The 13,691-nt window shown below is 41.9% G+C and overlaps 1 protein-coding gene across 4 annotated transcripts in view; it reads left to right on the forward strand.

The window, feature by feature from the left end:
• MAU2 (MAU2 sister chromatid cohesion factor) overlaps positions 1-9,235 on the forward strand; it is a 43,958-nt gene extending 34,723 nt beyond the window's left edge. For all 4 annotated transcript variants that reach the window (XM_075825495.1, XM_075825496.1, XM_075825497.1 and 1 more), the window contains 3 exons: positions 101-191; positions 4,856-4,983; positions 7,247-9,235. In XM_075825495.1, coding sequence (XP_075681610.1) covers positions 101-191; positions 4,856-4,983; positions 7,247-7,321 — 294 coding nt within the window. In that variant the 3' untranslated portion in view covers positions 7,322-9,235. The remainder of the gene's footprint in view (positions 1-100; positions 192-4,855; positions 4,984-7,246) is intronic.
• The last annotated feature ends 4,456 nt before the right edge of the window (positions 9,236-13,691 follow it).

Here is a 13,691-nt window from a genome sequence, read left to right on the forward strand (position 1 = left end):
ATAGTCTATAGATTAAAATGCCTTGTTTGCAGTTGGTTCATTACAGCCATCTACAGGCTTATCTGTGCTATAATCTGTAATGTTTTAAATTTGCCATCAGGAGAGCAACAATATGGTAGTGCCAGCCATGCAGCTGGCTAGCAAGATCCCAGATATGTCTGTACAGCTATGGTCATCCGCTCTGCTTAGAGGTAAGGTTAACACTGCGTCGTCTTGTATTACACTATTTCAGATATGTTCCATTTTATTTTTCTAAAGTTTTAGCTTCTGTGCTATTGTAATGAGGCAGTCAAGTCTTTTAGTGTTCAGAAAATAGTTGTGTACACAATTGCCCATAGGTCTCCTAATTTACTTTCCATTGGTGATGATATATCTAATACAAAATTGTCTAGGCATTTCTGCCAATTTATAGCAATTGTTTCCTTGTTTTGTTCCTGCGTGTTTTATTTTTTTAATATGTAATACAATAAGGGTTTTAATATAGTCCAATGATCTAAAGGAACAGTGGGGTTCTAACGTGATATCTGAACAATGCTGTGAGTGTATGAACCGTTCTACGACCTTCTGGTGTAGAATAGTTGCAAAAGGCCCAAGTGTCCCCAACTTGCAAAAAAGAAAAAGTATAATCCCGCTCCACTTCTCCCGAAAGTTCCCTCAAGCTCCCTCAGCATGTTGTGGCTCATACACGCTACCGATGCTGGGCGCTGCGCCACCTATAAGGCCCTGACGCTGCTCACCATCAGGACGTTGTTTGAGCTGCAGCATGCTGAGGGGACCCGGTGGGGAAAGCGAAGAGAAGCAGTAATTTATACATCTTTTCACTCCTGCCTTCCAAGAGCCATAACTTTTATTTTTTTCATTCAATAGTGGTGTGAAGGATTTTTTTTTTGCGCAGTAGTAGTTGTAGTTTCTATTGGCACTAATTAAAGTACCATATAATGTACTGGGAAACGGAAAGAAACAGTCTTTGTAGTGTGGAATTGGAAAAAATTGATTCATCCATCTTTTGGCGGGGGTTTCGTTTTTACGTCTTTCACCGTGAGGTGGTAACAACAACTTAACTTTATTCTGCTGGTCAACAAAATCATGGTGATACCGAAATATTTTATTTTTTTTACCACTTTTACAAAGGAAAAACTATTTAAATACTATAACTTTTTATTTTCTTGTTGGTTACATTGGGGGACACAGACCGTGGGTATATGCTGTTGCCACTAGAAATTAACAAAGGGGCTCCTACAGGATATACCCTGCCCACAGACACTGAACTATTCAGTCTTCGCTTAGTGTCCGTAAGAGGCAGACCCTTCTGCCGGTAGCAACAGAGTCTCTACCAAAGATTTAACTTTTTTTTTCCCATCAAGCAAGAAGATGGGACTTCGGTTGACACCTGTGTCCTCTCCTTGGTGGGCAAATGCACCAATGTCCAACCTGCTTGTGAAGACAAGTGAGACAAGAACGTCAGCTCCTCTGTCACTAACTAGCCTAAGGAGCACCTTTAACACCTCTCCCACCAACGTCCCCTTAGTAAAGAATGTAACACTGCTGGCCATTCATCTGGGAGATGGAGAAAAAGCACTGAGAGGATGGTGGGAGGCACTTCAAGGATGTCTGGCTCTCTCACATTTGGGATGCCAGTGTTAAGGAGGTGGTATATTAAAATGTAATTAGCCAGCCTCGTTCCAGAGCGTTTTCTTTGTCTGCTGTTCCACAGTCCCCCTCCAAGACGGTAGCCTTTTTTCGAGCAATCGACTTTCTGTTCCTTCAAGGAGTTATCATTCCGGTACCTCAAGCGTCTCAACGCATGTGTTAGGCTGGATTCACACGAGCAGATTACGTCCGTAATGGACGGACGTATTTCTTCCGCAAGTCCCGGACCGAACTAAGTGCAGAGAGCCGGGCTCCTAGCATCATAGTTATGTACGGCGCTAGGAGTCCCTGCCTCGCTGCCGGACAACTGTCCCGTACTGTAATCATGTTTTCAGTGCGGACAGACTGCTTGCAGACGCTGAATAGCTTCGTGTCTGTGGGCTGGGTATATCCTGTAGGAGGAGCCACTTTTTTAGTTCTTCGTGTCAAGCCAATAGACTATACCCACAATAATTTTACGGTGACTACTTAAAATCCTCCTTTTTATTTTTTTTATCGAATGAGCAGTGTGAGGGCTCATTTGTTGTGGGACGAGCTGTTTTTTTTTTTTAAACAAGTTTTTGATCAGTTTTTTATTTTTTTGGACACTACGGAAAACTTCTTTTTTTAACACTATTAGTGAATCAGCGATAGTCAGAAATACTAACGTATCGCAGTTCGTCATTTTTACAGGCTCCTGTCCATGGACTGCGCTTGACGGGATCAGAAAGAAGGCAGACCTGGGGGCCTCCATTGGGCCCCTGGGCTGCAATGACAATAATGGGGGGGGGGGTGTTGTACTGTCAGAGTCCCCTCTCTAACGGTTTAGATGCCGCCATTGACCGTGGCATCTAAGTGGTTAAACGGCCACAATCAGAGTTCTATCTTTTCCCGGCCCTTAGTGCGAAGTGTCAGCTGTAATACACAGCTGACACCCGCAACGTATGGAGAGGGCTCGGCACGTGAGCCCGCTCCTTACTTCAACCCCCACACCAGGATGTACAGGAACATCCTGGTGTGTCAAGGGGTTAAACTTTTTTTATTTTTAAAACCCCCATTTTTTTTTTTTTTTTATCCCCTTGTCGGAGTAGCAGTTTTTCTGCCGCAAAGTTTGCCATCTGCTATTTGTTGCAGGTTTTACCTCCCATTGAATTCAATGGCGAAAACCCGCAACAAAAGAGCAGCGATTCTGCAACAGTCTGTATACAGGATGAAGCACGTGTTCTGTTCCCACGGTTTTCTTTTTTTAGATTCGACGAACGCTTTTATTGTGCTAGAGCTAGCTGATAGCAGAGGGTACTTCTTAGTGGCTTCTTGCTTAAGGCCGGGTTCCAACGTAGCGTAAATGCTCTGGAATTTCCACAACGGAATTGTGTGGAAATTCCATAGCATTTACAGTAGCAGCAAAGTGAATGAGATATGAACAAATCTCAGCCACATGCTGCAGAAAAAAAAAACGTTCATAAATTCACCAGCGGTGCATGTTTTGAATCTCTGCGGTTCCGCCACAAAAATCGCACGAGAAAATAAAAAACAACCTTTTTTGATTTTAAGTTAGAGAACCTTTCACCTCACAAAACATGTGCAGCATGTTATAGGAAAGGCTTCACAAACACGGTGTAAAAAATGTTTTCTAACTCCCTCCGTTCTTTACATATCTGTGCCGTTCTATTTGGCGCCCGATATGTAAATAAGCCCCTGAACGGTCAATGGGGTGTTTCTAACTAACTAAAAGGAAAGGGAGTGTGATGTCTTCGCTCTGACACTGTCCAATCAGCTACGGGCTGTGTTCCCTCCCGCAAGAACACACACAGACTTGGTGGTTACAATGTTTACTAATCTCGTCCACATGCTGCAGACGTTTTACACTGCAGACTTTCAAATCTTTGATATGTCATTAAATGAATACCTGGGGGGGGGGGGGGTCTTTTTTCCATGAGTCATTTTGGGGGTGTTAAATGGTTTTCCAGTCCCTGAAAATTGACGGCCTATGTTTTATTGTATCTGGCTGGTTATGAAAATGGGGGGGTCCCCATGTCTTTTTCGTCAATTTATTAATAATTATTTTTTTTTTTTATATATATATTTTATTTTATTTTTGTAATCCACGTGGGGTCCCCCCCATTTTCATAACCAGCCAGATACAATAAAACAGCCGCAGCCTAGCATTAGCAGGGTGGGAAGGGCCACTGTCTTTGGCCCTTCCCAGCATAATGATACCAGGCTGCCCCAGTCCCCCGACCATCACTAAAGATGGTCAGGTACTGGATCGTACCCGACTCTTCACGATACCTCTGGTGGAGATGGGTATCTGGGTAATAATGGGATTTAGTTGCAGCTTTTTTACTGGCTAACACTAAGCCCCGCCTTAGTAATGGACGTCGTAAAACAGATAACTGCCATTACTAAGGTGCTAATACATGTAATGGGCAGGGCTGTACAAATCCTGTTTCACTATAAAAAAAACAACAATCCCTGTCTTTCTCAGTTATTTATATATCGGTGCCATTTATATTTGGCGCCCGATATTTAAATAACCCACCTGCGCTGTTAATGGGATGTGTAATTGGTAAGGTGGCTATGACACTGACCAATCAGCTACGGACTGTCACAGCAAGAGTTGGCAAGAGTGTGCGCCCTCCGCTCCGCCGCCACCACGGAACACAAAAGGAGAGGAAGAATGTGAATTCTTCTTCTGTTCCGTGGCGGACGGATTATCTTCGGCAGCGGCATCGGAGCTGTGCGCGCATTCTCTCCCTCTCCCACTGTGGCACTGTCCGTAGCTGATTGGACAGTGTCACATCGATGTTACACACCCCCTTTCCAATTACACGCCTCATTGACCGTTCAGGGGGTTATTTAAATACTGGGCGCCAAATATAACTTCACCGATATCTAAATAACGGAAGAAGATAGGAAAAAATGTAACGTGCCCCAGGGTTTGTGCGTCCCTGCCCATTACATGTATGGGCAGGTGAAAGGTTCTCTTTAATATAAAAAGCTTTACTTGCCTACTCCAATCCTTCTTTGCAGTCTGCAGGAACCAAGTTCTATATAAGTTCCAGAGGTGTGACATCTAGTTAGATTGGAAAAGGCCTATTGTGATCTTTGACCTACACAGGACTGTTTTGTAGAGGCTGGTATCAATTAGCAAACAGAATGATTCCTTCTTGTAGTTTGATGAAGTGGTGTCTGTGTGTTAAGTGCATTTCTTTGTGATATGTAGACCTGAATAAAGCGTGTGGAAATACAATTGATGCCCATGAGGCTGCACAGATGCATCAAAACTTCTCCCAGCAGCTGCTACAGGACCACATAGAAGCCTGCAGTCTTCCTGAACACAATCTCACAACGGTTAGTGGTTTACTATTGAGTTTTTCTTAAAGCGTACCTAACCTTTTAGGTGACTTTTCATCATGAGCCATGTTTACATGAGGAATAAGGGTATGTTCACACAGCCTATTTTCGGCCGTTTTTCGGGCCGTAAACGCCCGAAAAATCGGAAGCAGAACGCCACCAAACATCTGCCTGTTGATTGCAATGAGAAAAACGGCATTCTGTTTCGATGGGCCGTTTTTTTACGCGGCCGTTCTTCAAAACGGCCGCGTAAAAAAAAATGGCTGCGAAAAAGAAGTGCTGGTCACTTCTTTGGACGTTTTTGGAGGCGTTTTTCGTAGACTATTGAAAACCGCTCCAAAAACAGGTGTAAAAAACGCTGCGAAAACAGTTAGTGGCGTGAGTATTTTGAGACCTTTTTGAGTTTGTGTGTGAAGATACACTAACACTGACCATTATGTGTCTTTCACTGCACAATCACACTGTGCTGTGGATTATGCTGGGCTGGAACAATGAGAAGTGTAGGACACTGATTGGTGCTGATTGGTCAGCCTCATACACTTCTCTGTACAACACCCACTTGGTCATTAAGAAACTCATTAGCATAAATCTAAAATTGTTCATAACTTGCTCAAAAATGATCGTTTTTCATAATAAAAACCACTGCTGTTATCTACATTACAGCGCCAATCAGACTATGTAGGAGACAGGGCATTTATAATCTGGTGACAGAGCCTCTTTGACGCCTTTACGACAAAGGATGGATATATCCGTCCTCTGCAGCTGCTAGTTCACGCATAAGGACGGATATATCCTTCCTTTGTTTTGCGTGGATACTGCCCACGCGATCAGCGGCAGGAGCACGGCTGTTATACACAGCCTGGCTCCTGCCCCAACTGCCGGAATCTAAGCGCGCTACGATTCCGGCAATTTAACCCATTAGATGCCGCTGTCAATAGCGACAGCGGCATCGAATGTGTTTGACAGAGGGAGAGAGTGCCCTCTGTCACCCCATCGGTGCCCCCGCAAATTGCGGGACGGCGTCTGGTTTCCATGGCAGCTGGGGGCCTAACAAAGACCCCCAGGTCTGCCTTCACCAACTGGCCAGTTTTACACTGACCGGCAATAATTCTTTGGTATACTAAAGTATACAAAAGCATTATATCAGCGATCAGAAGATCGCAAAGTGATGTCCCCTAGTGGGACAAAAAAAAAGTAAAATGGTTTAATAAAGTTTATGAAAAAAAAAAGGAAAAGTAAATTAAAACCACTTTTTTTCCTCCCCAAAAAGTGGTTTTATTTAGTAAGTGTCAAAACAAATAATAACATACACATATATGGTATCGCCGCAATCGTAAGAACTCGAACAATACAATTTAACACATTAATTAAAACGCAAAAATCAATGGCAAAATCTTTTTTTTTTATCCCTTTCCCCGCATAAAAAATAAAATAAAAGTTAATCGATAAGTCCCACGTACCCCATAATAGTACTAATAAACTGCACCTTGCCCCGCAAAAATCAAGCCCACATACGGCCACGTTGACGGAAAAATAAAAAACGTTCTGGCTCTTGGAATGCGGCGATGCAAAAAAAAACAAAAACATTTTTTTTTCTCAAAGGGGTTTTATTGTGCAAACGTAGGAAAACATATAAAACCTTTATATGATTGGTAGCCCCATAATCGTGCTGACCCATAGAATAAAGTTAACATGTTATTTACGCTGCATAGTAAACGGCGTCAATATATAACGTGAAAATCAATGCTGGAATAGCTGCTTATTTTCAGTTCTCTCCTAAAATAAAGTTAATAAAAGTTAATCGATATATTATAAGCATCTAAAAGTGGTACAATTACAAAATACAACTCGTCCCGCAAAAAACAAGCCCCCCTACGTTGACAGAATAAAAAAAAAGTTTCGACTCTTGGAATGTGACTGAAAACAAAAAATAATCCTTGGCCATTAACATGTACAATGGCCTGCTCATTAAGGGGTTAATGGGTTTTTCAGAACGATTTTTTGGTATTGATGAAAACGCTCGGCGTAGCTCACCACTACAGGGGAGTGTTCTTCCAATTGAAATCCAGTACAAGTTTTTAAAAGTGTTTGTGTCATTTTAAAGGTGTCTACTTCTCTACCGGATCTGTTTGTTTAGTATTCATCTGCTGAGGATATCCTTGCAGACTATTTTCTTGGGCTGTCCGGGCCAGTGATGAGCTTCAGACGTGTAGTGATGTCTAAAAAGACCTTGAACTGATGCTGCTTGTTTTCTTTGCAGTGGACAGATGGATCGCCACCCGTACAGTTTCAGGCTCAGAATGGACCTACGACCAGCCTGGCTAGCCTCTTGTGAAGACCAAGTCCTCCCTAAGTATACAATAGACACATCCAGCACTCACTGTAGAGGATTCTTCTCTGCATCCAAAACGGTGGAGGGTCTGCAACTGCAAGAAAGGGCACAATGCAGTTGATGAAGGGATGTTGTGTTCTGGACATGCTAACCGGATGGAAAGGAATTTTCTGTCCTCCGTTTAGTGACTCTGGAATTTGGAGACCGATCTACATGCTGCAAAATGTTGGCACTCCCTTGTCTGCAAGTAACATTTGCTCCCTCCCCAAGTGAATGGTGCTTGGAAAAGGTCAAGCTTTCCCTACAGCACGATAAGGGGATAAATTACCTTCTACAATACAATATTTTTGTGCTATATTTAATATCTGCCTTTAGCTTTGTTTCCCTCTACTGAATAGATTTAACAGAGAAGGGCATTTTTTAAATTTTATATCCATAAATATATATATATATAATACTTAAGTTTATCAATGTTTTAAAACTTTTCCGTGCACAAAAATGTGGTTTTGTTGGGGTAGGGGAGGATTATTCTTTCCCTCTCTCTTTTATTCCCCCTTTTGGATAAATTCTATTTTCATGGGAATGGTTTTGATATTTGATCTAGTTTTTTGTACAGCCTCTTGCTACAGCAAAGGATTCGCCATGAAGTCATGTGACTTTAGTAACTTAAACTGATCGAGGCTTGTCGTCTTGTTTTTAATTATCTTGAAGTATTTTAAAGCATTTTATTTATCACGCTAATACTCATAAGTATTCATACCCAAACAATGTTTCAATTCATTGCCAATGTTTTTCTCTTCTCCCTGTCCCCCTCCCCCACACACGATTACGAATACAAAGGTCTAGTTATTGTGATTCCAAAGCTCCACATCCTCCAGCACCGTGATTCTCGCTTGTTGATTTGTCACCCTGTCAAAGTGAAACATAAGATAAGATGGGCACTGTTCTCCGTATGTCAAGCAAAGAGTTATGCATAATTATGCCGGTCATTCATATGTTGTGATAACCATATTGTATCTTGTCCAGGATTACAAAAACATGGCTGCTTTCTTCCATGAACAGTATTACAGATGTCCATTTGTTGTGTCTGTTATAGCAGTTTAGCGTCATTGCGGTGAATGGGGCGGATTACCACAGACCGCCTGTGGACAGGTGTGGCACTGTTTCTGGAAGAAAACTTCTGTTTTTCTAATCTTGGGCAAACCTCTTCAATAGCTAGCCAGGTGTATGTTTTTATATAATAGTACCATTGTACCACAGCACCATTTTTGCACTGGTGCGTTGTATGTGGCATCCAGGAAGGCAGCAGTAGTCTCCTGGAGGCCTTTATGAAGGACAGGTCTCTCTAAACTAGTTTACTGTTGTATCCTGCGCCCGGCATGTTCCTAGACACGTCTCCTCTTTTTTTTTTTCAACATTCCACAGTGAAAAGTTAGATTGATGTTGAGTAACTGGGCAACTTTATTCTTTACTTCTCATGGCATCTGTTTGTGTACCTATATTATGAAATTCATGTGTCTTTACAGTTTACCTTTAAGGCCCTGTTCACATGGAGTTTTTTTGGCACAAAATTCCTTCAGATTTTAACCTGCCTGCACTCTTTCGATCGCGGGAAAAAAACCACTGCGAAAACCGCTTTTTCTGCCTCCCATTGAGGTCAGAGATGAAACCGCCCGAAGAAAGGGCACGTCGCTTTTTCATATAGTCGATTTTGGCCATTTTTGGCGCGGTTTCTGACGTGGTATCCGCGTCAAAAACAGCCCAAAATACTCCATGTGAACGCTCCCTAACTGCAACGGTCATCAGCACTACCACAATGTACTGGTCTCTGGTTAAAAAAAAAACATATAATTCTAATCATTGAATGTGAAAAAGAAAACTCATAACAGTTTTGAACTTTTGTTAGACGGCTGAGGCAAATGCCTCATCCATGTTTATTTTCACAAACGCAGGGCAGGGGGTGCTTACTGTACAGGATCGGTATCCAGGATTTATAGAAGAAAAAGCTCCAGTTAAAAATATTGTTTTTTATTGTAGCAAAATATTAGGACAGACTTACAAGGGCGTGCATAGCTATACTTCAGGGCTGTTACGTGCCAGAAACCTGTAAGCACGGCTGCACTAGCTCTCTCCGGTGTCTGTTCTTAATATTTTGCTACAATAAAAAATGATATGTAAGTGCTGGAGAAGCTTTTTTCTATTTGGAAGGTTATGGTTTTTATTTTATTTGTATTCATAATATGAAATAATTTGATATATGATTTAACTTTCCAGGCATGTACAAACAATCAGCTTGTTTAGTGCCTCTTAAATTGCCCCCATAAATGGCCTAGAATGCCCGTAGTGTACACTACAGGCTTCTCTTGTGTTTTACTGGGGTAGTTTAGAATTCGAGTTTCCACTGACTGATCTGACATCCCAGGTTTGGGGCGATATGTAGGACTTCCCAGGGACAGCCACTATTTTCTTTTTATTCTTCTGGAATAAAATGTGACTATTATTTTAACAAGTTTGATTATCCAAGGCATTTACACTACCGTCCACATGTTAAATGAAGGGACTGCAAGACGGTGTTGCTGTAAAGGGTCTGTAAATAGAATCTCTGATTTGAACTTCTGTGTGATACCCCTAAGAATCTCATTGACTTATGGGTAAGCAGGCGCACGTGTAGATAGTGCTTCTGTTTTCTTAAGCTACCCATTCACCTTCAATAGATGTTGGCCGACCGCTATTCTTTCCAACTCTCCCATACACGTGCAGGCAAGGCCGAGCATGCATATGTTTACATTGGGGAGAGGAAATAAGCTGCTGCCAAACTCCTCTGGTATCTGCTTATCTCCTGTGGGAACAAAGGATTGGGAATGTTGTAATCTAACATGCCTGTCTTTTCTTTCCTCCGACGTCTGCCGGCGGTAGAGTCAAGCCCCCCCCCCCCATATACATCAGATAGTGGGCTGATCCCGCTGAAATTAGCGGGTTTGGATGACTTTCCTCTAATGTGTAGGGGCACCTTTTTATATGGGTTTTCTAATCTTAGGCCCCATGCACAGGAACGTGCTTTTGCGCCCGCAATTCCCAAGAAAATCCACGGGAGAATTGTGGCCCCATTCATTTCTATGGGCCCATGCACACGACTGTGGTTTCCACGGTCCGTGCATGGGCCAAAAGCCTTGACCGCAGAAAGAACGGGCATGTCTTATTACGGCCGTCTTCTGTGGTCCAGGCTCCTAGAAAATAATGGATGGCCCGCAATTTGCGGGCAGCTCGCGGCTGTCACTCCGCGGCAGGCCGACCCGAACATCACGGCCGTGCACATGGCTACAGTCATGTGCATGAGGCCTTAGACATTTATGGAATATCCACAGATGTTTATGGCATATCCTGATGGATTCCCACCTAACAGCAAGCTTGGCTGTTTCCAACCTCTCCATTGATTTTTCCACCTGGATGCGGCGGCCAGCGGCTGTCTCACCAAGCCAGTTCGTGGGACCCCTGTTCTGGAGATTGGAGTGGGACCTGCATCTTTTAGACAGTCATAGCATCTTTTGTGAATGCCATCAATGGGTAAGATCGGAATACCCTGTTAACCGTTCCATGGTCACCTTCTAGAGATATTGGGGCAACAGTCTTGTTAAAGCTTCTGTATAATGAGTGAGGCATACACTTACAGCAATTATATGCTATATATAGCATAGTCCAAAATATAGCATCTTTATGGATTCGTTGCATTTCTCAATCCTTAATGGGGCTCTGTATCTTAATTTGGAATCATAAAAGTTAATATTCACTAATGTATGTAAATGTTTGGAGGTTCTCAGAACTGAAGATGTGACATGGGGACAGGTACCTTTCTTGACTGTGTGTATTGCCTGTGTGAACATTTTTTATTTTATTCTTTTTTGTATGTTTGCTAGCTTTCTCAATGTATGGGTGGCTCATTAATGATGGACTCAGTTTTGAGTAGCTAGTGAGTATATATGGTTTGTCAGTGAAGGTTTGTAAGTTATTGAATTGCTGGATCTATTATGAAATGTGCTGCAAGTGATATTTGTAGATATGTTCTGTCATTTTATATAGTAACCAAGATCGGGCGGAATATGTTCCGGTAGGGTGGGTCACAACAGATACTGTATAGGTTTTAACCTTAGCTGTCACATTTTTTGCCTATGTACATAAAGTAGACTATTGTATATAACACATTTTTCATAGGAAATGTATTTTTATAAATCGTTACTTTTTATTAAGTGCTAATCATGATACTTCAGGTTTAATCTGTACAAAAGATCTTACCTTACTGAACTTCATTTGTGTGTTTTGTGATTAATATTGGGAACAGAGTGGCAACAGGTAGCATATTACAAAGTGTAAGCAAGTTCTGATCTAGCCCCTGAAAGGGGTGGAGAGTTACTATATTTTATGTAATGCCTAGCTTCCACTATGGAAAAAATAGGCATAGTTGGCATAAGAAAGGAGAGCGACACCTAGTGGCAACTTCAGTGACCTAATCAAGATCATACATTCAAAGAGGCTCTGTCACCAGATTATAAGTGCCCTATCTCCTACATAATCTGATCGGCGCTGGAATGTAGATAACAGCAGTGGTTTTTATTTTGAAAAACGATCATTTTTGAGCAAGTTATGAGCAATTTTAGATTTATGCGAATAAGTTTCTTAATAGACAACTGGGCATGTTTTTACTTTTGACCAAGTGGGTGTTGTAAAGAAGTGTATGAGGCCGACCAATCAGTGACCAATCCGCCTCATACACTTCTCATTGTTCCAGCCCAGCTTCTTTCACTGCACAATCACACTGTGCTGTGGATCATGCTGGGCTGGAACATTGAGAAGTGTATGTCACTGATTGGTCAGCGTCATACACTTCTTTACAACACCCACTTGGTCAAAAGTAAAAACACGCCCAGTTGTCTATTAAGAAACTAATCTAAAATTGCTCAAAAATGATCGTTTTTCAAAATAAAAACCACTGCTGTTATCTACGTTACAGCGCCGATCAGATTATGTAGGAGATAGGGCACTTATAATCTGGTGACAGCCTCTTTAAATGTATGATCTTGATTAGGTCACTGAAGTTGCCACTAGGTGTCGCTCTCCTTTCTTTAAAGGGAATGTGTCGCTAGAAAATTATTTTTTTTAGTTAAACCGTTAGTATATACATGATTACACATTGTGAAAAAATTAAAAAAAAATTAGAACAAGTCAAAAAATATTATAAATTAGATTCTAATTTGTAACATTTCCATGTGCTGGTCACTAGAGGGAGCAATTCCCAAAATTGCAGCATTGGCATGTGGTAAAGCAACCTCATTGCTTTATGCTGCAAAATTGGAGAAGACGCACTCGCTCTAGTGTGCTCGCACAATGCCCCCTCCTTTATCCTGGCTAATGCCAGGAGAAAGGAAGGGGTTGAATGTTCAAATCTCCTACACTGTGTGCCGCCATTTTTTGAGCGAATGCACAGTGTAGGAGGCTTAGATACAGTGGTAATCACACAGTAAAACAAGAACATACACAAACATAACTTACCTGCTCCTGCCGCCGCTCCCTCCTCTCCTAGTCCTTGCTTCTGAACATATGGATGGAAGCCGCGACCGGAAGTAGTCATCTTACTGTCCGGCCGCGGCTTCCGGTCCACATGAAAATGGCGCCAGATGTCGCTCGGCCGAAGACCTTCCTTTTGGACTGTGTGGGAGCGGCACATGCGCCGTTCCCACACAGACGGCGTACGCTATAGTGAATGGAACGGCTCCCGCTCGCATTCACTATGGGGATGTATGTGCCGTATTCCATCTCTGTATGTGTCGTTAATCGACACATACAGAGATGAAAAAAAAAAATACCAGCCCCCATAGAGAAGTAAAAGACAGAAAAAAGTAAAACACAACACAAATAAATAAAATGTATTTTAATAACATACTAAAAGCAAAAACATATAAAAAAAAATTTTTCCGTGACACCTTCCCTTTAAGCTTGTCGAAGTAAAAAAAAAATCATGGAAAAGGCTACACACCCAGTCATTGGCCGAAAACCAATCTTTATTTGCCAATAGGCATCGCCATGATTGTAGTGTATTACCAGCATATGAAGGGATCTGAAAGACAACGCCATTATATGAAAGTTGTTTTTATTTTACCAAGATAACACTAGATGAGGATGATGAGCATTGGTTCTATTCTGACAATCTGTTTTGTAAATGGCGCACTCTGACCAATTTCAAAATGTTTGGTATTGGTGATTGGTCAGAAATCTGCACGTGTGTGAACCCAGCTTAACATTAGGCCACACAAGTATAGTGGAGTTGATGATTCAATAAAATAACTGGGCTGCAATGCGTATTTTAGCTTTTAAAATAAAT

The sequence above is a fragment of the Rhinoderma darwinii genome, chromosome 1 (genome assembly GCF_050947455.1).
Source record: "Rhinoderma darwinii isolate aRhiDar2 chromosome 1, aRhiDar2.hap1, whole genome shotgun sequence".
Taxonomy (NCBI): Eukaryota; Metazoa; Chordata; class Amphibia; order Anura; family Rhinodermatidae; genus Rhinoderma; species Rhinoderma darwinii.